Source organism: Zalophus californianus, chromosome 6, assembly GCF_009762305.2.
Source record: "Zalophus californianus isolate mZalCal1 chromosome 6, mZalCal1.pri.v2, whole genome shotgun sequence".
NCBI classification, from domain to species: Eukaryota; Metazoa; Chordata; class Mammalia; order Carnivora; family Otariidae; genus Zalophus; species Zalophus californianus.
Genome location: NC_045600.1, coordinates 107,932,718 through 107,955,733, shown reverse-complemented (window position 1 = coordinate 107,955,733; position 23,016 = coordinate 107,932,718). Strand labels below are relative to the sequence as shown.

The window sequence follows — 23,016 nt, the reverse complement described above, 5'->3', positions numbered from 1 at the left end:
GATTCTTGGCCCTGGCTTTTTCTGTAGGGGAGGGGTGGAGGAAAACTTCCATTTTAATTTTTTTTTTTTAATTTTCTACAATGAGCATATATAGCTTTTTTGGAATAAAAATGTCCCTAGATATACAAATTATTAAATTATAAAGATACAGAAGAAAAACTAATAATTTTTTGATAATGTAAATAATCATTATCAACTCAAAATACATTGTGCATTGAGTACACTGACATTTCAAACTACTTTTAAAAGGAAGAATCAGGTTCACTGGAACAAAAATTAAAACTTTCCAATGTCTCAATTCAGCACTACTTTAAAGATAATACAACACAGTTACCCACAATGCCTGTTGCATTATAACTGGATTCAGGGAACAAAGAATAATTTTCATAAATATTAAAATTCAAAGCAACATACTAAAAGTCACCCCCAAACAACTTGCAGACTATTTTGAAGCTCACAAAACCTAAAGATCATCACATGACATTCACCACTGGGAGTAAAACACTGGCTACTGATGAAGGTCCAAGCAAAAAAAAACTGGATCTCTATTTATGACCACAGTATATATTTCTCCCAGTTCCCTAGGCCCAAGCCCCCATTTTATCAATCTTTCCATTCTTCCTTAGACTCACCCGGAGGAAGACTATGTAGATGAAAGGTATTTATAATGCTATGTGACAACAGAGAAGGACCGGTGACTCACCTTGTAGGTCATAAGGCATGGGTGTCATGTGGAAAGGGTGCCTGTAGTCTTGAATGAGGGAAGTATTAATGTAGCTTGTGTCTACAGCAGGGAGGCTTGGGGTGCGGGACACCGGAGACGCTTGATGTGGAAGACTTAATATGCTAGAAGAAGGAAAAGGTTCGCATAATTTTCATGAGTTAGCTGAACTTTTAGGTTTAACAAAGGGACTGTATCTCACAAAATGAGTCCTAGCTTTTGTGCTGAAAATAAAAAGACAAGCAAAGCAATATATGATTTAGACTACTACTAGGAAATAATCTGCATATACAGCAGCACTTTGCAGGGGCTGTAAGGAGAAATGGATGGGTGCAACGGTGTATCCAACATTCATAAATTGCATGCTGTCTCATCTACACTTTTGGAATGCACGGCTGAGCCACTTCAGTGAGAAATGAGCGGAAGATATCTATAGCAGCTGAGATTCTGAAACCTTTTAAAAATAAGCACTGAGTGTTTTCTTGTAAAAAGTATAGGTACGTCCTCGCAAAGAAAACACATATAGATGAGCCTGGGGGACGGTAGCAATCTGAGCAGTAGAGTTAACAGCTGGCCCCCAGACTTGTAAGCTTTATGAAACAGAGACAAGGAACTGTTTATCCTGGTATTCCTAATGCCCCGCACACTCATCAGCACACTGTTTGCATACAAGGCCAGCTGAATGAACGAAGGCAGCGAGACAAGAAGAGATGCTCCAAAATGAACAGGTGGTGGAAAGGTTTTAAAGGGAGTACAGAACTGTTGCGGGGGGCGGGGGGGGGGGGGGACAAAAAAAGGGATTCTGGAAGAACAGCATGAAATGTTTAAGTAACGGAGAAGTTAAATCTTTTCTTTTTAAAAAAGATTTATTTATTTATTCCAGAGAGAGAGAGTGCATGAGCGAATGAGCACGGGGGAGGGGCAGAGGGAGAGAGAATCCCAAGCAGACTCCATGCTGAGTGTGGAGCCCGATGGAGGCTCGATCTCATGATTCCAACATCATAACCTGAGCTAAAGCAAGAGTCGGATGCTTAACTGACTATGCTACTCAGGCCTCCCTAAATTTTTTTTTTTTTTGACAAAAAAATTAAGTAAAAAGCAAAAAGGTGTGAGAAAGAAATGAAAAAGAAAAGGAAAAATTGAGTGCAAACATAAGGGTCATGTCCTATCCCAACCATAGAAGAGGCTAACAGGCACGTAAGTTTTGGAAAATAAAGAGAAAAGGAGGTATAAAGAGGCTGTTTTTTGCTTGTAAAACTTCATATAAAGTACTTGGGTGTGGAGATACAATTTCAATGGTGCAATGCAAGATCAGAATATTTCAAAAGAGGCCAAGGCTGGATTTCTAGGAATAGAGTTCTACTTATGATCATCTACCACAGTTTCATGAATGAAATATGAAGCATAAAATATACTCTCATCTGCCTCATAAAAATGTTTTGTCTAATGGAAACTTAATTAATTAAACCTCTTACATCTATAAAAAGTACCATTTTCCATTAGCTGTCTCCTCTGACAATGCCTAAGGGATTACAAGAGAAAAGAAAGCAGATGAAATGCTAGCCTTTGAAAACATCTTGGTATACCAAACAGGAAACGAAACTTCTGGATGAATGCTAAACCCTTGGCGGCTGAAGACAGCAAATTGTTTTACATTTACTAATGTTTGTCTCTAATTCCTGGCTGGCAACTTTCCTTTCAATTTTGTGATAATATTCTGAAAATGCATTTCCACCTTTACATTGCACAATAACAAATACAATATGCTTAGGGTTCAGGTTTTTATTTATTGGATAGTCATTATTGTAAGATGGCCACTAGTGTTGAATATGGTGTTATCCTTCTAAAAATGCCATAAACTTTCAGGCTGCTTGTTTTTATCCAAAAACAGAGAAAGGTCTGACATTTGTAAATACTGTATCTGGGTTTACTTGGTCACTGGGAAGCTCAGGAAGTAGTTAATGCACCTAATGTAATTTTCTAAACATAATAAACACAACTATTTTTGGAAAAACAGCAAAGCAAATATCCAAAGAATTGAAATATTAGATTTTTAAACACTCAAAAGTTTCTCTTAAGGAAAAATGTACAGTCAAGAGAGCAAAATTACCACACAGCCCACACATACATATGTGACTACTATAGATATTCTCAAGAGTAGAACTAACTTAAACATAATGGTGCTTTTAATCCACAAAGTATTTACACACCCAGAGATTTATGAAATATCTTTTAATGTTGCAATTATGGCATTTAAAGAAATAATGTGATAATGTGTATTTGGTCATAGTATGGTTTGATATATAAAACATCTTGAATCAAGATTCTATCGATATCTGTTTTAACTACACCAGCTTTTGGCCATTTGACTTTTCTTTTTCTCCCACTCAGATTTATAAAATAAGTTGGTGTAGTAACAAGGTCAGGCTTGTTGGGCAGCAGACATCAAGGTAGGCTTTCATCAGAGGTAAGTCTTCATAAAGTAGGATTTAAAGTAGAATTAGTGTTTAAATAATTCATTCTTTTTTAGAATAATGATACTGCTATTAATGTCTTTATTGCTGTCTGATGTTTGCTAAGCTACTCTAGAGTGAAAATACCAACCTGTGTAACAGATCTGATTGTATTATGAAGATTCCTGAAACAAAGTTTTTAACAAGTGAGATACATTTATCACTATTATGCTTTTACTATTGCAACTTTACCTTTCAAGTGATTACAAATATTCTCAAACAGAAGATCTTTTATCTCCTCAGTCTCAAACCTGAAAATTATTTCACTCCAAGCATAGAAATGCTTGCTCTTTGTCTGGTGTTAACTTTCCCTCTTGAACCTTGAAATCTTGCAACAATGCCGTCTGTGGACCTTCCTTCTCTCACTTAACATTCTTTCTTCAGGCAGGAGGAGATTTTTTGAATCGCTCCTATTCAGTTCCAAAGGGCTACATCATTCTCCTGATACATACCTAAAAAGGGGCACACCTATTTCTAGATTTACCTTTAGTGTGCTACAACTGCGCCTCAGCAAAACATGAAGTCTTTTTGTTGAGAACCCCCGATATGTCTCATGAGGCTGAGTCTATTTTAAGAATACAGCTAGAGCTGGCTACTTGTTTTACCATCCTCCACAAAATGCTAAACCTTTAAGGTTAGGACTGTACTTACTCATTTTATTACCATCCATGTTAGGCACAGGGTGTTTTACCTCAAGTAGATAACAGTGTTTGCTAAACTGAACTGAAGCATAACCAAGGTACATTTATTACGGATAGGAGACTAATGGGAAATATGGGAAATGAGCTGGCAAAACAGAAGGCATTGTGCCCTGCAACTTCAGGCTCTGACTTCTTTCACTGCCAATCTCACACACTCCTAGGCAGGTTTTTTGTTTTGGGGTTTGTTTTTTAAGATTTTATTTATTTATTTGTCAGACAGAGAAGAGCACAAGCAGGGGGAGTGGCAGGCAGAGGGAGAGGGAGAAGCAGGTTCCCCGCTGAACAGGGAGCCCGATGTGGGACTCCATCCCAGGACCCTGGGATCATGACCTGAGCCGAAGGCAGTCGCTTAACCGACTGAGCCACCCAGGCGCCCTCTGAGGCAGGTTTAAAGCATTCCTCTTGTCTTCCTCTGTTTTCTATTTGAAAGACTCAACTCAGGATTAATCTTACAGCATACATTTCCAGTTTGAGTAAATGTTTTAAATCCTACGAGCGGCATTAAGATTACCTAAGAACTGATCAGAGATACGAATTTTCTCAGTCCCTACTCCTGAATCAGACATGGGGGAATAGGGGAGCAATGTGTGTCTTAATGAGCCCTCTGGGTGATTCTGCTGTACACCAAAGTTTAAGAACCACTGTACTAGAATATCTTTTGGTATGATAAATACTGTATCCAAGGGGACTTCTTTAATGCATTATCCCAGCCCCTCAAGAATATCACACACCTGGGGAAAATCCAATCTATTCTTTGATTACTAAGTTAAGTTTTACAATCATGCATAATCATTTTATTTGGCAGATATTTTAAATTGTATTTGCAAAATTAACTTTCACAGTGACTTTTCAAGGTCTCAGTACTTACCCTTTATTATTTAGTGGTGATGTGGGAGATAGGGAAGGACAGGTCCTCTTGGCAGATGGCTCTTCTTCCTCTTCATCAGATGAACTGTCTATGGTTAAATCAATCACCTCTACTTTCTTATTTTTATTTGAGGACTGGTGGTGAGAAGCCACCTGATGCTCCAATGTGGAGCTCAAGCATCCTGTATGGGAATGATCAAAACACAAGGCAAAAAGACCTATGACACCTCTCTTTTCTTCCACAGTGTGCCTAATGGATTGGTTTATCGATTACAGTTTAGACTTATAATACTGCTGGGGTCAAAGAGTAGTAGCTCTGGTCCCCTAAGCTTAAAGCTACTATTTATTATTGGTTGTTAAAGGGGTTTTTTGTTTTGTTTTGTTTTTTTGAAAGACAATCCTGAATTAGGGCAAACAATCAAAATGTATGTCTACTTCAGAATAAAAGCAGTTTGAGGATAAAGACTATATATTACATATGTACCTGGGATACTTAAGAAATGCATGGTAACATTTTTTAAAAGTCACAGCTTCCTTCCAGCAAAAACATACTAAAAACCAGAAAAATAACATAAATGAATAAGAAACATTCACTAACCTTTACCAAATCTCTTCAACATTTAAAAGGATACCATTTCAAAAGCATGACCTTACAAATGACTTATTAGATTACGTTGCTTTTAATCTTGTATCCCCAAAATTTAAAAGCTGGCAAAGTGAATTTAAAGAGTTCTCTACTACTTCTGAACATTTAATCAATAATTTAGTAAGAGTTACTGAGCTACCCATAAACTGAATTATTCAGAAATGTATACTTTTTAAAAAGTTTATTCTTTTTTTTAGTCATCTCTGCACCCAACGTGAGGCTTAAGCTCACGAACCCAAGATCAAGAGTCACATGCTCTGCTGACTGAGCCAGCCAGGCGCCCCCAGAATACGTTATGTTTTAATACTGAAAAGCAGGGCTATGCAACAGCAGGGAGACCACCCCACCCTTCTGGAAACCAGCACTCACCATCAACTCCATTGTAAGAGGCAGAGACTTCCTGTACTTCCTTTTTTGATCTCATAGGTGCCCAAGAGCCATCCTCCTTAAACTGTATCTCATCACAGTCTGTACAGTACTTTAGGATCTCCATAAACAAGCTACAAAAAACACGTGGTCCTCTGAATATCACATTCTAAATGAAAACAGACTAGAAGTATTGCTATTCAAAAAACATTCAGACCACCTCTGTTTTGTAGAAGTATAAATGAAAAAGAAGAAAGAAGAACAGACAAGTTATATTTGTTCTCAAAATCGAGGCCTATTTTAGGGAAATATTACTTAGATCATGGTACCTTATACAAGGTACCTTATACAACCATGAAAAATGAGGTTTTCAAATATTTTTAATAATACGGGAAAATATTCACAGAAAGTGAGAAGAGGCCAAGAAAATACAATTCCATGTGTGAATGGTATATAAACAGCAGTTATTTCTGAGCGGGGACACATCATCAGTATTTCTTTTTCTCCTTTATATTCTTGTGCATCATCCAAACTGTCTACAATAAGCATATCTTACTGAAGCAATACATACAAAAATATGTACTGAATGTTACATCTCCTTGAAAATTATCATGCAGATATTAAGAAGTGAGATTTGCAAAAAAATGTGTAAAAGTGTCAAATTCTGAAATGAAACCAAAGGATAAAAAATACTAATATTGTACAATCACAATTCTGTAAAAACAAAAATCAGAAAATACACCACAAAGCTCTTTTATTAATTCCTGTTTTCCAATTTTTTCTTTAAATGTGTGTATAGATCTGTGTGTGTGTGTGTGTGTGTGTGTGTGTGGCTTTTAAAATAAAGAAAGATCCCAATTGACAGAGGAGGGGATCTAAAGCTATATAATATAGAGCGTTGGTAAAGTATTATTTAATTTAGATTTATTAGTTATCACTGTCATTTCTAAACAATTAAACATAAAACATTTAAGTGACACATTTACTTTTTTCCCATGATTGGTCTGCCATCTTTCAAGCTCCAGGTGACACTGTATTGTTAAATATATCCCCTTTCTAATGGTACATCTTCAGACTCCTGAGTTTTTTCAAATGCTGTAGATAAGTTGCCTTAACTGTTTTGCTGGCGAGTACAGGAACTATCAAGAAGATCCTTCTTTCCACAATTTATCTTTGTTCAGTGGCAAAAAGGACAAGGAAGGAGGCTAGAGGATAGGGGTACATTTAGAGAAACACTCCAAGATGTCTGGAAGGACAGATAAAACATAGGAGTTTTTAAAAAAAAAAACAAAACACAAAAAACCCTGATTGATGTGATGCTGTAGGGGACAAGAAAGACAGAGACAAGTATTTCAGAGGAAACAGAAAAACCAAGAAAGCTGCTATTCAGCATGCTGATCAGTTTTAGCAGCCCTTACAGTGGGGAATAGGTTTGATGAACTATGACTGAAGCATGAGAAAAATCTGCAAAAACAGGTTAACTTCCACTGAAAAGCCCAATTTGGGTGAGCTTAAGTTAACCAGAGTTTCACAATGCTTTCACTCTTTCTCTGATATGGTCTGCATGGCTAGGGGTAGATGGATTCATGTGAGCAATAGGTGTAAGCATACCCTACTTAGAACCTGTGGTACTTCAAATGGTAAAAGTCAGGAGATACAGATGGTAAAGCATGCGCTTCCCACACAGGAGGACGTCAACTTAAAAAGGAAAAATGCTTACAATATTACTTACTTACTTTGAAAAGTACTGATTTCTAGAATCAGGAAAATCCTAAAAATATATTACTCAGAACACTACCTATAGAATTTTCATCCTAAACCTGATGGATAACAAATCCAAATAACAGACGGTCATTCCAAGGTATAAGGAAACACTTTAAATTAACATACCCGTCAATAATAAGGTGTTCATACGGAGCCTTCTTATCACAGACAGGACAAACCCAGGTTGGTTTTTTCTCATTCATCTGAATATAAAGAGTTGCATCAAAACACTGCAGATGAGAACATGTCAGGGCCCGGCATGGAATTGTCAACCGCATTTTACCAAGCTTTAAAAGACGGAGACAAAAGTAAATATTAGACAACTGTTATTCAATTTAAGTTTTGATAAAAATCTCCTGAAACACAATGTATATGTATTCTGACTTAAAGCATATTATATTTACTTTTCATCAATATGGAAGAAGATTAAACACATTTTCTATGAAACCTACATGTTTAAAAAATTATAGTATTTCTTTAGATATTAAACATGGTGACTATGGAAAGTCTATAGCAAGGGTTATTCCCCCGCCCCAAGCTCATAGATCAGCTTTTGGGGGAAAGAACCACGAACTCCTTAAAATTGTATGTAAAATTTTACAAGTTTGTACATTTCCCCAGAGAGAGCACTTTTACCAAATTCTTTTTTTAAAGATTTTTTAAATTTATTCACTTGAGAGCAAGGAGGGGAGGGGCAAAGGGAGAAGGAGAAGCAGACTCCCTGCTCAGCAGAGAGTCCAACGCCGGGCTCAATCCCAGGACCCCGGGATCAAGGCCTGAGCCAAAGGCAGACGCTTAACTGACTGAGCCACCCAGACGCCCCACCAAATTCTCAGAGAAGTCTCTGATCCAAAAAAGTTAAGAACCACTTTACTAGGGATTTGGAAAATGGAAAAAGGATGTCTTATTAAATACTGCAGGATATAGATATAAAGTCATCCAACCTGATCTCTGAATGAGGGTAGTTCACATGTGAAAACTTAATGAAGGGCATGTATTCCCCAGGATGTTTGGCAGAGTTGCCAAATGGCAGCTCTGAGAAGGAAGTCAAGTGTGTGCACTCTGTTTTTCTTCCCTTACTGGGCACTATCACAGACAATTCGGCAAACATCCCTAGATCTCTAGCATCTTCACCACGTTACGAGACTTTCTCTTCTTGCCTTGCAAATGCTGCTTAACCTGAGGTTGAGTCTGTCCTGTGAAAAACAAAACCTAGTTCATCCGGTCCCTGAGCTGCTACCTTGGGCTCAGGGCACGGAAGCTGCACTGAGAGCTGTCACATCACAGCTCCTTCCCTGGAGGCGACCTCACAGAGTGCAGCTGGGTGACCACTGTGGGGCCCCCCTGGAGGCAACAATGGCCAACCAGTAGAGAAGTTATCTACTTTCAATAACCACACTGTTTGCTAACCAGAAAAAGATTTCCCACATTCTTGCAAGCTTGAAAAACATAAAGGCTTGAAAAGGATATGAGTTAAATGAGGAAAGAAAGAGGAAAAGGATTTTGGCTTAGAAGAATTTCAGGGAAATGTGCAATTTCCTAGGAAGTCTACCAAGGAAATTAACTGTCATTTGCAGCCCTAAATAATTGTTCTGGTACCAATGATTTACTGTGCCTCTAGGAAAGGCCCTTAACCTTTCTGGGCCTCTTTTTCTATCTCCAAAGTAACACTGTTTCCTCCTTACTTCAACAGGATGTAGTGATGAAGAACAAAACAGGACCCAGGCTGTGCCGTAAGCTTCTGAGAGGGGAGTAGTGCCAGCTTACAGTGTTAGAAGTACGGGCTGGAGAGACACAGAGCAAACGGACAGCTCCCTTCTCTGTGTGTGCCCAACTCCACCCTGTGCATGATTATGTACTACTTGTTTACGTGTGTGTCTCCTCCTACTAGAAATATATCAAACTCAATCCCTTATCCCTGGCACTTGGCAATGTATGTGCTATAGAGCAGGAAGATGGCCGTGTGTGGGGGCTGGAAAAGCTTTGGCTGTGCTTCACTGAGCAGCTCTAGGAGGGACCACTCATGGAGAGCGTGGGGGCTGCATGTGGTACTTTACGAGGCAGGCCAGAGTATGAATTCTGGAGTTAGACTACCTAGATTTGAATCCTGGCCCCACTACTTACAGTGGGAATCCTGATCTCACATAGCGTCCCTGAGCCTCAGCTTTGTAAAACAGGGATAAAAATACCATCTACATCATAAGACTGTGGGATTTAAATTATGTTATGTGTTAAGTTATGTTAAATTATGTTATATGCCTGACATATAGTAAGTGCTCAATATATGTCACCCATTATAATTAAAGTACAGAAATATTATCTGCTCAAATCACTTGGTAAGCTAATGGGAGACACACCCGTAACAGCTCAGTCCTTCTTCCATTCTATGCTCACATTAAGATTAAACAACTCTTCACTCCCCTTTACTCTTCTACTACTCAATTTTTATGATTTGATGTATACAAGCTCCTGATGAAAAGGCAAAAAAAGAACAAACTAGTTCTTATAACAGAAGAATCATATATTTATTATTAGCCAAAACACGTTGCATTAGTCCAGAAACATTTTCCAAATAATGAACCGCTTGGTGGTGTTAAATTAAATTTTTATATCTTAAACAGACCTTAACTTACCTGTGAAGTAGAAATTGCTACTGAGCAGGTATTTTTCCTAATGCTTAAATACTAAGTAGAGAAACTGCAGACTGGAAAATCCTAGACAAATACAGTAATTGTAGACAAAGTCCACATACTGCAGAATTAGTAGGCCACTTTGGATAGTTTATGAAGACAGTGCATAAGAAGGTAAAACATAAAGCCGGTTTCAGAATCCAAGCTATAGGCCACAGAACTTACACTCTGAAAAGCAGTTATTCTCTAAGCAATCATTTCACAGACTTTCCTCCCTCTAATCCTCACTTGTCAGCTCACCTTTTTGGTGAGAGAGCTATTCTCAAGCCCGTATGATCACCCACACTGACAAATTTACCCAGAGTCTTTAAGGAACACTGCTACGTGAAGGATGAAGGAAAGACACTTATAAATGGGTATAGAATAGGAAAAGTTCACTTCCAAATGCACTGTTTATCAGCTGTCACAGAAATGCTTTGCTTCAAAGAATCACTAAGTGTCATGTGATAATACTCCTCATATTCCTGATTTTAAAAACAATCTCTAACTCCTAAACACTTATCTATAAATGGACAGTGATTTCTCCTGATAAGGAGAAAAGCAGAGTTTTAAACATCTTCATCTTATAATCCTAAATTCCTCTCTTTCCTTTATAGGGTACGTGGATATTTACATCATTGGCAAAACACTCTGAAAACAGCCCCCAAACAAGTCTTCCAATGACACTAACCTTACTATAACACATAATAGTACTATTTAGTAACTGAGGATGCTGCAGGAGAAAATACCCGAACTAGCTTATATCAAAAGGACCCTAAAAAGTCAATATGTATTTTTTCCTTGTAAAAAGAAAGGAATAGTGATATCAAGAATAATTTCACAACTTCTTCATTACCATCATCAATATTTCATAAATAAATTTCCGAGGAATTTATTTTTTTTTCTTCTACCAATGCCAAGTCATTTGTATTGAAATTCACAGGTCTGGGGAAAAAGTATCTCACAAAGTAGGTTCTCAAACATTCTCCCAGCTGTTCTTTTTAAGATTTATTTATGTTAGAGAAATAAAGTGCACGGGGGGGGGGGGGGGGGGGGCGGTGACACGACCTCAAGCAGACTCCCTACTGAGTGGGGAGCCGGATGCAGGGATGTGGGGCTCGATCTCACAACCCTGAGATCATGACCTGACCCGAAACTAAGAGTCAGACACTCAACCAACCGAGCCACCCAGGCACCCCTCTTCCAGCTGTATTTTTAATAAATCGGAACTAAAAAATTCCCAAAGAGCAAAAACATTTCTAATTATTTTCATTGCCTTTAGCTAAATTGCACACAAACCCAGAAACTCATTTATTTTGAGCTGTGTATATCAAAACAAGGGCAATTCAAATGCACAGTCAGACGTCATATTTACATATTTCAAAGGGAACAAATCTCTTTTATTATTCTATAAATTTGATATATAGATGAGTTGTCATTACCAAGTTTTACTTTTCAGAATAAAAAAATACCTAAAATATATTGCTTTGATGTTCCAGAATAATTGTAAAGGGATTTTCCCTTTAGCCAAATAGAAATCTATAAAAGTACTATAATTATGGATTATATATAGAGAGGTTTTTTTCTATAATCTGAATTTTAAAAGCAGATGTCAATTTAAAATGAACTGCTAAAGCTGCAGCAACTAAAAAGGGAGGAAACGGGCGATATGGTAAGAAACATTAAAGATGGCCCACTAAATTAAAGAGGTGTGAGAGGCAAAAAATGATTAACATTTTCTAGTAAGATAAACATCACCTGAACTATAAAATTCAAAACTAGTTCTAGAAGTAAAAACGTCAAGATTTATATTACAGTGCTTATCTATATGAATAAATGCTTCATCTAATGATATAAACATCACATATATTAGAACTGTAAACACTTCTTGGTGCGCCTGGGTGGCTCAGTTGTTAAGCATCTGTCTTTGGCTCAGGTCATGATCCTGGGTCCTGGGATCGAGCCCCGCTTCGGGCTCCCTGCTCGGCGGGAAGCCTGCTTGTCCCTCTCTCACTCCCCCTGCTTGTGTTCCCTCTCTCGCTGTGTCTGTCAAATGAATAAAATCTTTAAAAAAGAAAAAAAAAAAAAGAATGTATGCTCCTTGAGGGCAGGACCTTTGTTAAAAAAAGAAAAAAGAACTGTAAACACTTCTTAAAAGGAGACTGAAGAAAAACAAGACTTCTTCCAGTGATTATGGAAAATGAAGCTTCTGTACTTTTCTAAATTTCTCATAGTCTCTGAAGTGGTATTTTACAATGGACTGGGATGGCAAGAAATCACATGGGGGAGGAAAATACACAAATAGGGGCTTGAGGGGGAAAGAGGGTAGAATAAGTAGTTTTTGTTTTGTTTTGTTTTTTAATCTTTGTCTTCTTCCTACCTTCCACTTACTTGGTCTCTGAGCTATTTTCCTAAATGTTAAAAAAATGCCAGCTTCCTTTACACCATAATCTGTTACAACATTTATCTGGTGGGTGCCTGGGTGGCTCAGCGGGTTAAGCATCTGCCTTCAGCTCAGGTCTTGATCCCAGGGTCCTGGGATGGAGTCTTGCATCGGGCTCCCTGCTCAGCGGGGAATCTGCTTCTGCCTCTGCCCCTCTCCCCTGCTCGTGCTCTCGCATGCTCGTGCTTTCTCTCTCTCTCTCTCTCTCTCACAAAAACAAAGAAATAAAATCTTAAAAAAATTTATCTGGTTACTTAAGCACCCACCCCATGACTCTGCAGCCTATATTTTTTATTGCGGTAAAAAACATGTAACGTTAAATTTACCACCTTAACCACTTTTAAGCATGCAGTTGAGTAGTGTTAAGTATATTCACATTATTGCGTAAGAGATTTCTCAAGCTTTTTCATCTTGTAACACTGAAACTTGATACACACTAACACTAATTCCTCCTCCCCTCAGTCCTTGGTAACCACCTTTTATTTTCTGTTTCTTTGATTTTGACTCCTTCAGACACTTTTTTTAATTTATTTATCAGAGAGAAGGAGAGCATAAACAGGGGAAGCAGCAGAGGAAGAGGGAGAAGCAGGCTCCCCGCTGAGCAGGGAGCCCAATATGGGACTCAATCCCAGGACCCTCGGATCATGACCTGAGCTCAAGGCAGACGCTTAACCAACTGAGCCACTCAGGCATCCCTGCTTTAGACACTTCTTATGAGTGGAATCATAGTGTTTATGTTTTTGACTGGCTTATTTGCTCATCAGAATGATTTAGAGGTTCATCCATGTTGTGGCATATGACAGGGTTTTCTTTTTAAACGGCTCATCATATTCCACTGTATGTATTTCCACATTTTCTTTATCCATTCATCGCCCAATATACATTTGGGTTGTTTCTACCTCTTGGCTATTATGAATGTTGTAATGAACATGGCTGTGCAAATTTTCTCTTTGAGATCCTGCTTTGAATTCTTTTGGATATATACCCAGAAGAGGAATTGCTGGATAATATGGTAAACCTATTTTTACTTTTTCGGAGAAAGTTGCACACTGTTTTCCACAATGGCTGCAGCATTTTATATTCCCACCAAAAGGGCATAAGGGTTCCAGTGTCTCTGCATCCTCACCAACACTTGGTATCTTTCGTTCTTTTGATAGTGGCCATCCTGACGGGTATGAAGTGATAACCCATGTGGCTTTATTTGCATTTCCTTAGTGATTAGCGATGCAGAACATCCTTCCATGTTTGTTGGCCACTTGTAAATCTTCTTTGGAAAAATGTCCACTCAAGTCCTTTGCCCATTTTTTAATCAGGTTATTATTGTTGTTGAGTTGGAATAGTTTCTTAGATTGTTAATCCCTTATCAGATACATGATCTGCTCCTATGCCATAGGTTGTCTTTTCACTCTCATTTTTTTCTGGTTTTGACATGCAGAAGTTTTTAAGTTTGGTGTAGTCCATTTGTCTATTTTTGCTTTTGTTGCCTATGCTTTTGGTGTTATGTCCAAGAAATCATTGTGAAATTCAAAGAAGCTATCCCCCTACATTTTCTTCTAGGAGTTTAAAAGTTTAAGGTCTTATGTTTTTAGGTTTTTAATTCATTTTGAGTTCTTTTTTGCTTGTGGTATAAAGAAAGGGCCCGACTTCCTTATTTTGCATGTGACTATCTAGTTTTCTCAACGCCCTTTGTTAAAGAGACTGTCTTTTCCCCCTTGCGTACTCTTGGCACCCCTGTTGAAAGGTAACTTGGCACATAAATGCAAGAGTTTATTTCTAGGTTCTCTATTCTGTTTCATTAGTCTACATTATCCATCTTTATGTCCGTACCACACCATCTTAATTACTGTTGCTGTGTAGTATGTTCTGAAATCAGGGAATGTGGGGGCTCAAACTTGTACTCTTTAAAAATACTGTTTTTGGCTCTATGGAGTCTTTTGAAATTCCACAGGAATTTTGGGACTTTTTTTTCTATTTCTGCAAAAAAATGCCACTGGGATTTTGATAGGGATTACACTGAATCTGTAAATCACTTTAGGTAGTATAGATACTTTAATAATAATCAGCCTCCTAATCCATGAACCTGGGATATCTTTCCATGTATTTATGTCTTTAATTTCTTTCAGCAATGTCAGTGTGCAAACCTTTTGTTTCCTTGGCTAAGGTTATTCCTGAGTAATTTATTCTCTTTGATGCTATTGTAAATAGGACTGTTTTCTTAATTTCCATTCTGGACTGTTTATTGTTAGTATTTAAAAACACAACTAAATTTGTATCTCGATTTTGTATCCTGTAACACTATTTTGTTTTTTTGTGCAATCTTTAGGGTTTTCTACATAAAAGATCACATCTATGAACAGAGATCATTTTACTTCCTTTCCAATTTGTATGTCTTATTTCTTTTCCTTGTGTAATTGCTCTGGCCAGATTTTCTGGTACTGTGTTGAATAGCAGTGATGAGGGTGGGCATTCTTGTCTTACTGAGTATCATGTTTGCTGTCGGCTTTTTATATATGGCTTTTATTATGTTGCAGAAGCTTCTTTCTATTCCTATTAGTTGAGTGTTTTTATGATGAAAAAGTACTGAACTTTGCAAAATGCTTTTTCTGAATCCACTGAGATACTCATGTGGTTTTTGTCCTTCATTTTGTTAATGTGGTATATTACACTGATTTTTTAAAAAACATTTTATTTATTTGAGAGAGAGAGTGTGTGTGAACAGTAGGAAGGGACACAGAGAGAGGGAGAGGCAGTCCACCTGCTGAGCAGGAAGCTTGATGTGGGGCTCGACCCCAGGACCTGGAGATCATGACCTGAGCCCAAGGCAGATGCTTAACCAAGTGAGTCACCCAGCTGCCCCACATTGATTTTTTGTATGCAGAACCATCTTTACATTCCAGCTACAAATCCCACTTGGTCACGGTGTGTGATTTTTTTTTTTTTTAGTGGTTTGGTTTTGTCTAGTCTGGGGATCATGTAATGCTAGCTTCAGAGAATGAGTTGGAGAGTATTCCCTGCTCTTCAATTCTCTGGAAGAGTTTGAAAATGACTGGTGTTAAATGTACTTTATTTAAACATTATGGAGGATGCTCTGGTGAAGCCTGGGGTGCTGGGTTTTTCTTTGTTGGGAGATTTTTGACTGGTGCTTCAATTTCCTCAGTAGATATAGGTTTGTTCAGATTTCTTATTTCTTCATGGTTCAGTCTTGGTAGGTTGTTATGTTTCTAAGAATTTATCTATTTCTTTTAAGTTATCCAGTTTGTTGACATATAATTGTTCATAGTAGTATCTTATAATCCTTTTTATTTCTGTTGTATCAGTTCATCAGTTGTAGTTATCTTCTCTTTCACTTCTAATTTTGGCTATTGGAGTCTCCTCTCTTTTTTTCTTAGTCTAGCTAAGGGTTTGGCAATCTTGTTGATCTTTTTGAAAAACCAAAACCAATGAAACTTGGTCTTTTTTTTTCTATTGTTTTTCTATTCTCTGTTTCGTTTATCTCTGTGTTAATCTTTCTTATTTCCTTCCCTCTGCTGACTTTGGGTTTAGTTTGTTTTTCTAGCATCTTGAGACATAATGTTAGATAGTTGATTTGAGATCTTTTTTTTTAAAGATTTTATTTATTTAACAGAGAGAGACACAGCGAGAGAGGGAACACAAGCAGGGGGAGTGGGAGAGGGAGAAGCAGGCTTTCTGCCGAGCAGGGAGCCCGATGCGGGGCTCGATCCCAGGACTACGGGATCATGACCTGAGTCAAAGGCAGATGCTTAACGACTGAGCCACCCAGGTGCCCCGAGATCTCCCTTCTTTTTTAATGTAAGTATTAACAGCTGTAAACATCCCTCTTCCTACTGCTTTTGCTGCATCCCATAAGTTTTGGTGTATTGTATTTTCGTTTGTCTCCAGACATTTTCTAAATTCCCCGTGACAACTTCTTTGGCTGTTTAAGAGTGTGTTGTTTAATTTCCACTGATTTGTGGATTTTCCTGTTTTCCTTTTGCTGTTAATTTCTAGTTTCATCCCACTGTGGTCAAAGAAGATACTTCGTATGACTTAAACTTGTTAAGGCTTGTTTTGCGGCCTAACACATGGTCTATACTGAAGAATGTTCCATGTGCATTGAGAAGAATGTGTAATCTGCTGTTGTTGGGTGGAGTATTATATATATTGAAAGGTCCAATTGGTCTATAGTGTTTAAGTCCTCTGCTTCTTTAGTGACTTCCTGTCTGGTTATTCTATTCATAACTGAAAGTGGAGTATCAAGTCTTCTACTATTATTGTGTTGCTTCCTATTTCTCCTTTCAGTTCTGTCATTGATTGCATCATATATTTGGCAAAGAATTTTAATAACAACATTAAAAAGACTGGAATCAAAATATTTTCCCTAAGATTTACTGTAAGGAATAAAAAGATAGAAGGATATATAGAAGTGATAGGATTTGGGGGTTTTATTAACCCCACTGTATTTCTATAATTTTACAAAAGCCTAATAATGAATAAGGGTTCCCTTAGCAGTATTATAAAACAAAAAAGTTTTTTGTTTTTCTTTAAAGATTTTATTTATCTGACAGAGAGAGAGAGACAGCGAGAGAGGGAGCACAAGCAGGGGGAGTGGGAGAGGGAGAAGCAGGCTTCCTGCTGAGCAGGGAGCCAGATGCGGGACTTGATCCCAGGACCCTAGGATCATGACCTGAGCCGAAGGCAGACGCTTAACCATCTGAGCCACCCAGGCGCCCAACAAAAAAGTTTTTTAAGAGCTACATCAAATACAGTATTATAAACTAATTTGTGAGCTAATGACTTTTTCATCTTGTCTTTGAGATTTTATAAATAACAAAAGACTAAGATGTAGGACAAATAAAATTTAGTTTCTGTTTAAATTATTTGTTTAAGAACACAGTAACTTCATCTTCATCTTAGATTAGTAGGATTTCAATATTAAAAGCTTTGAACAATCCAGGCAAATCAGGAAACAGCTGTGTCCTCTTATTTTCATACTTTCTCCCCAATTTAGATACGATTAATTTAATTAATTATAGAACAAAAGGTAATTAAAATGTCAAAGTAATTTACTCCTAGTTTTTCACATATTTTTGTATGAAAGCCACATTCAATTACCACTCCTACAATTGGTGGACCTAACATCAAACTGGTTAAGAAATAGATCTTAACACATTTTTGGGGGAAACTTTTTCACTGCAAGTTTAATCATCTGGTATGTTTTGGACCTCAGATTCACTTTGTACAAATGATTGATTTTGACCTCATTTTCTGGTTTAAAAATATTTCTAGGTTATTTTTATATGCATAACCAATTCAGTTATTCAGGCTAAATAGAACGGTTTTTAATTGGTGGAGTCTTACAATGTAGTCATTGTTGGCAAAATGGTTAAACTGAATGTGTGGGTAAATCGTGGCTGGATTTCTATTCAAAAGGATACTATTTTTTAAAATGCAATTTTAATCAATATACCAAGATAATGCCCATTCCTTATTTGAAGACTTTACACTTGAGTCTAATCATTAATCACAAGCAATATTTAAACACGGTTTACTAAGAGTACAAAATTTTTACAGACTTAAAATTTTGGCTAGATTCCAAATCCTATGACTAAATAATAATGTCTTTCTACTTTTCAGAAACTGTGACAAAGATGGGCGTATTTCAAAAGTAAACATCATTTTGCAAATACCGGAAATACTTCAGAAAAGGAGAAAAATGTATGCTGAATCTTCTGGAAAGCAAGTATTAGTTAACACTTACTGGACATAGTAGAGAAACCCTTAGGCTGGTTGTAGCTATTTCACTGTCTGGATCCGCGGTCAATTTCTCTTTAACTGACATTCATTGAAGAGAAAACAAACAAACAGAGCATGTTTATTAAAGATACATCAGTGATGTAACATAAAGAAAAAGAACAAGAAACTTAAAATGAGGAAGCTTTAAAAAAATGAACTCAAAAATAATCTAATTATTTCCAATTAACTGGACGGAAAGATAAAAACAATTACATGGTTTGTAATTTCTATCACAGGCAAAAGAAGAAAAACAACCATATATCTATAGACTGACTGTATTTCCTGTAAGTTCCCTATTTCTCATCCATGGAACAAAAACTGCACTGCAGTAACATAAAGGAAATTTCTATAGTAAGCTGACATATTCAACTAATGGCAGAACCTTTTCCTTTTATAACTCTAAGAAACTGAATGAAGTTTTTCTTTCTTTTAAATTATGACCAATATTTTTAGGCCAATATTATTTTATAAATTTTTTCAAAGCTCAGATAATAAAATATATTACCATACTTTATATGTTAATACATTAATTCTATTTTTCTATTAGTTCTATTTTTAAATTTTGAAAATATATTAATTCTAAATTGCTTTTTCCCCATACAACTGAGTTTTATATTTATCCATAAACTAATTAAGTTATCTTACACAAGTCAATCCTCCTCTCTGAGCTTAATTTTGCTTCTAGCAAAATAAGAACCCACACTAGATAATCTCTAAATCTTTTCAGCTTAAACCTCCTGTGGTTCTTAAGATTTGAACAGACACTGCATCAAAGAAGCCGTAAGGATACCAAATGAGCATGTGACATCATTAGTCATTAGGAAAATGCAAATTAAAACCATAATGAGATACTACTAAACAGTGACCAGAATAGCCAAAAATCAAAGCGGCCTGACAATACCAAGCACTAGTGAGGATGGAGAAAAACTCGAAATCACATACAGCACTGGTAGGAATGTACAAATGGCATATACATTTTATAAGAAACTGTCAGTCTGTTTTCCATACACATTTCATGTGACCCAGCTATCTGAGCCCTAAATATTTACCCAAGAGAAACAAAAACCTATGTCTACAAAACTGGAATATCCATATGCAAAATGTAAATATTCTAGCAGCTTTACTTGTGATAATGCAAAACTGGAAACAACCTAACTGTCCACTGAATGATAATGATAAATGGATGAACAAATGATGGTACAGATAAATGGAATACTACTCAGTAATAAAGAACAAACTACATGGATGAGCCTCAAAAGCATTTACAAAGTTAAAAAAGCCAAACATAAAAAGCTACAGGCTGCAGGACTTCAAATATCTGACATTTTAGAAAAGACAAAACTATGGAGACAGAAATCACGTCAATGGTTACAGGAACGGGGAATAAGGGGATGAAATGAACTGCAAGAGGCCACAGGAGAACTTTCTGGGATGAAGGATGTTCTATATTTTGATGTGGCTTGGTTCATGATTCCATGCACCTGTAAAATTCATCAATCTGTACCATTAAAAAGGTGAATTTTTACTTTTGTAAACTATACTTCAAAAAACATAACCAAAAGAAAGAAGAGAAAGGGGGGAGAATCACCATGTTAAATTTAATCACAAGAAAGTGAGGAAAAATAAAGTAAGCAAATCCTTATAACGTGTGGGCAAGGGAGTAAAAAATAAAGACAAGTCATAATATTTACCCTGCAAACATCAACCAACATGTGGGAAGTCTCCTGGGAATTAAAGTTTTCCTGTGTCACTGTGAGTGCAGTGGTTAACAGTATTTTATTATTTGACCTATAAGTTATAGCAAGCCACATTTAATCTTTTAAAAAAATCTCTGTGTCATGACCTATGAGAGTTAGCCACTAGTCAGTCACACGTAGCTATACTTAAATTTAAATTAAATATAATTTAAAATTCAGTTCCTCAGTTGCACTGGCCACATTTCAGAGCTCAAGAGCCACATGTTGCTGGTAGCTACCACACAGGACACTGCAAATGTACAAAATTTCATCATCACAGATTTCTCTATTTCTGCTGCTTTCGGGTTGGGTTTTTTGTTTGTTTCGTTATTTCTATCATTCCTTAATATCAGATTATTTTATAGTCATCCTTTTAGAACTTGAAGGCTGTAAACACCTGAACTTATTAAGGCCAATACTTCATTTTATAGGCAAGGAAACAGAGGCACAGAGACCAGATTTTTATTCTACCTCTCTTTTAATCAGTTTACCTCAAAAAAATCTGAGGATCTGCTATGCGCCAGGAACTGTGCACGGGGAATTCAAAGATAAGTAAGATTAAATTCCTGCCCAGAGGAACTCAGAGTCTAGTAGAGAGTAAAGATGCTCAGTGGGATCATCTGTAATGTGCTCTAATGCAAATGTGTTCAAGGACCTAGCTCCCCAAAGTCAACTCGCCCACTCTGGGGGTTCTGAGATGCCTCCTGGAAAAAGTGAAATATGAAGAAGGATAACTGGAGTCAGGCCAAGAAAAGGGAAGTTCGGAGGCACAGAGAACAATACTGGTAGAGCAGTGCATAAAAGAAAAGAATTCAGTATTTATGGAATATAACGTATAAGAAGAAGGGTGAATACAGATGACCTTGGGAAGTAGTAAGCAGGTGCCACTTCATGGAAAGCTACATCTGTCATGCTAACAAAGTTGGGAGTTTTTACTTCACTATGTGAAGAAGCTATGGATTGCAAGGGAATGGTAAGATTAGATCTGCATTAATCACTTAGGTTGCTACCAAGAGAGAGATATGAAGAGGGGCCAAGAACAAAGAGGGATATATTACTTAAGAATAGGTTTTTTAAACAAAGACAGAATATGAGAGCTTAAACGAGGGCAGCGATGGTAGGGAGAGGGGGAGAGGGGGAGAGAGAGGGGGAGAGAGAGAGAGAGAGAGAGAGAGAGAGAGAGAAGATGGATTTGAGAAATATTTAGGGTGGAAGTTTGATAGGATTTGGTGAGTTTGGTTTTAAACAACTGAATCTGAGGAACCGGTGGAATGTTTTGGTGCAGGCAGTTAGCCAGCTATACATATCTATATTTGACACTCGAGGGAAGGTCTGGGATGAAGGTATTTGGGAGCTGGTGCTCATTTAAACCGTAAGACTAGATGTGATTATCTCTAAGTAAAGTATGCAGAAAATGGACTGGGGATGACACCCCAGGGAAAACAAACACCTAGGATGCTTCCCTTAAGAGAATCCACTGAAGGCAAGTAACGGAGAAAAAATAGAGAAGAGTCTTTCAAGGAGAAAGAGGTTGGAAGGAAATGCAGCAAAAATATCTAAGATGGAAACTGGAAAGAAAGTTTAAATTTGGCAGTCAGACTGTCAGTAGTGACATCCGTGGAACGATAGGAGTGAAAAGAGCCCATGGCTTGCGGTGAGGAGGTGGACAGCAAGTGTAGACCACTCTTTGAAGAAAGTAGGATGGGGACAACCAGAGGAACACAGAGCTCTACCTAGAGTAGAGAACAGCCTGTCTGTGTATTTTTTAAAGGATGAGAAAGACCTGACAGGGAAGGCTGACAAGAAGAGTTTATAGAGGGACAGAGAGCAGATAAATGAGGGAGTGAGGTCTCATAACACTGCTTCTGAGCATCCCCACCCGGATGTCCCACAGACGTCTCCAATACTAGTGTAAGCAGACACTCTGATCGTTCCTCCGTACCTCAATCTCCTCCACGCTGTTCTCCATTTCAGTAAATGGCACTACCATGTAACTGCTCCTAGACTTCTTCTTTTCCTTCACTCCCGCATGTAATCTGCCGGCACTGCTACCCTTCAACAGTTCTCGAGCCATCAATTTCGATGGCCGTCACCATTACGTACGTTTCAGATGCCATCACCTCTTACCTGGACCACAGGTTCCTCAGTGGCCTCATCCTATCAGTCCAGCCCCTCCTCAATTCAGTCTTCAGAGCAACCTTCTCGTTGCCCAAATCTGACGATGTCACTCTGCTTAAAAATCTTTTCAGGGTTTTCTATTATCTGCCTTTATGTCATCTCTACGAACTCACCCCATGGCTATCCCTCTGGCCACTGTCCTTCCTCCCTTGTTCTCTTTTCTCTAGCTCCACCGGCCTTGTCTCTTGGCATATTCCCCTCTCATCTTGGGGCTTAACTCCTCCTCACCCTTATAATCTTATCTGAAACATCACAGCACCAGAGAGGACTATGTTCTTCTGTTGTTACCTCCAGAGTTCCCTGTCTTTTTTCTTTAAGGCACATGTCACAACTGCAATTCATTAATGACTCGTTCAATCACTTAATTCTGTCTTTCCCACCAGACTGCAAACTTCTAAGGGATGCAGAGACGGTGTGTGTCTTGTTTAATGCTATATTCTCCTGTGCCTGGAACACCGTAGACTCTTAATATAATTTCTTGAATGAGAAGAATTAATGAATACAAGATTAACTTTGAGCAGAAAAAGGGGCATTTCCTCCTAAGACTGAAGAGAATAAGGACAGGTACAAGTGTGGATAAGCTAAAAAGCAGTTATGGCGGCACTAAGATTAAGGAAGA

The 23,016-nt window shown here is 37.6% G+C and overlaps 1 protein-coding gene across 5 annotated transcripts in view; it reads right to left on the bottom strand.

Moving 5' to 3' along the window:
• Window positions 1-23,016, bottom strand: part of PIAS1 (protein inhibitor of activated STAT 1) — a 117,557-nt gene that overhangs the window by 5,791 nt on the left and 88,750 nt on the right. For all 5 annotated transcript variants that reach the window (XM_027569690.1, XM_027569689.2, XM_027569694.1 and 2 more), the window contains 5 exons: window positions 18,449-18,522; window positions 7,705-7,865; window positions 5,818-5,948; window positions 4,804-4,984; window positions 704-846 (listed from right to left, as the gene is read on the bottom strand). In XM_027569690.1, the coding sequence (XP_027425491.1) occupies window positions 704-846; window positions 4,804-4,984; window positions 5,818-5,948; window positions 7,705-7,865; window positions 18,449-18,522 (690 nt within the window). The remainder of the gene's footprint in view (window positions 1-703; window positions 847-4,803; window positions 4,985-5,817; window positions 5,949-7,704; window positions 7,866-18,448; window positions 18,523-23,016) is intronic.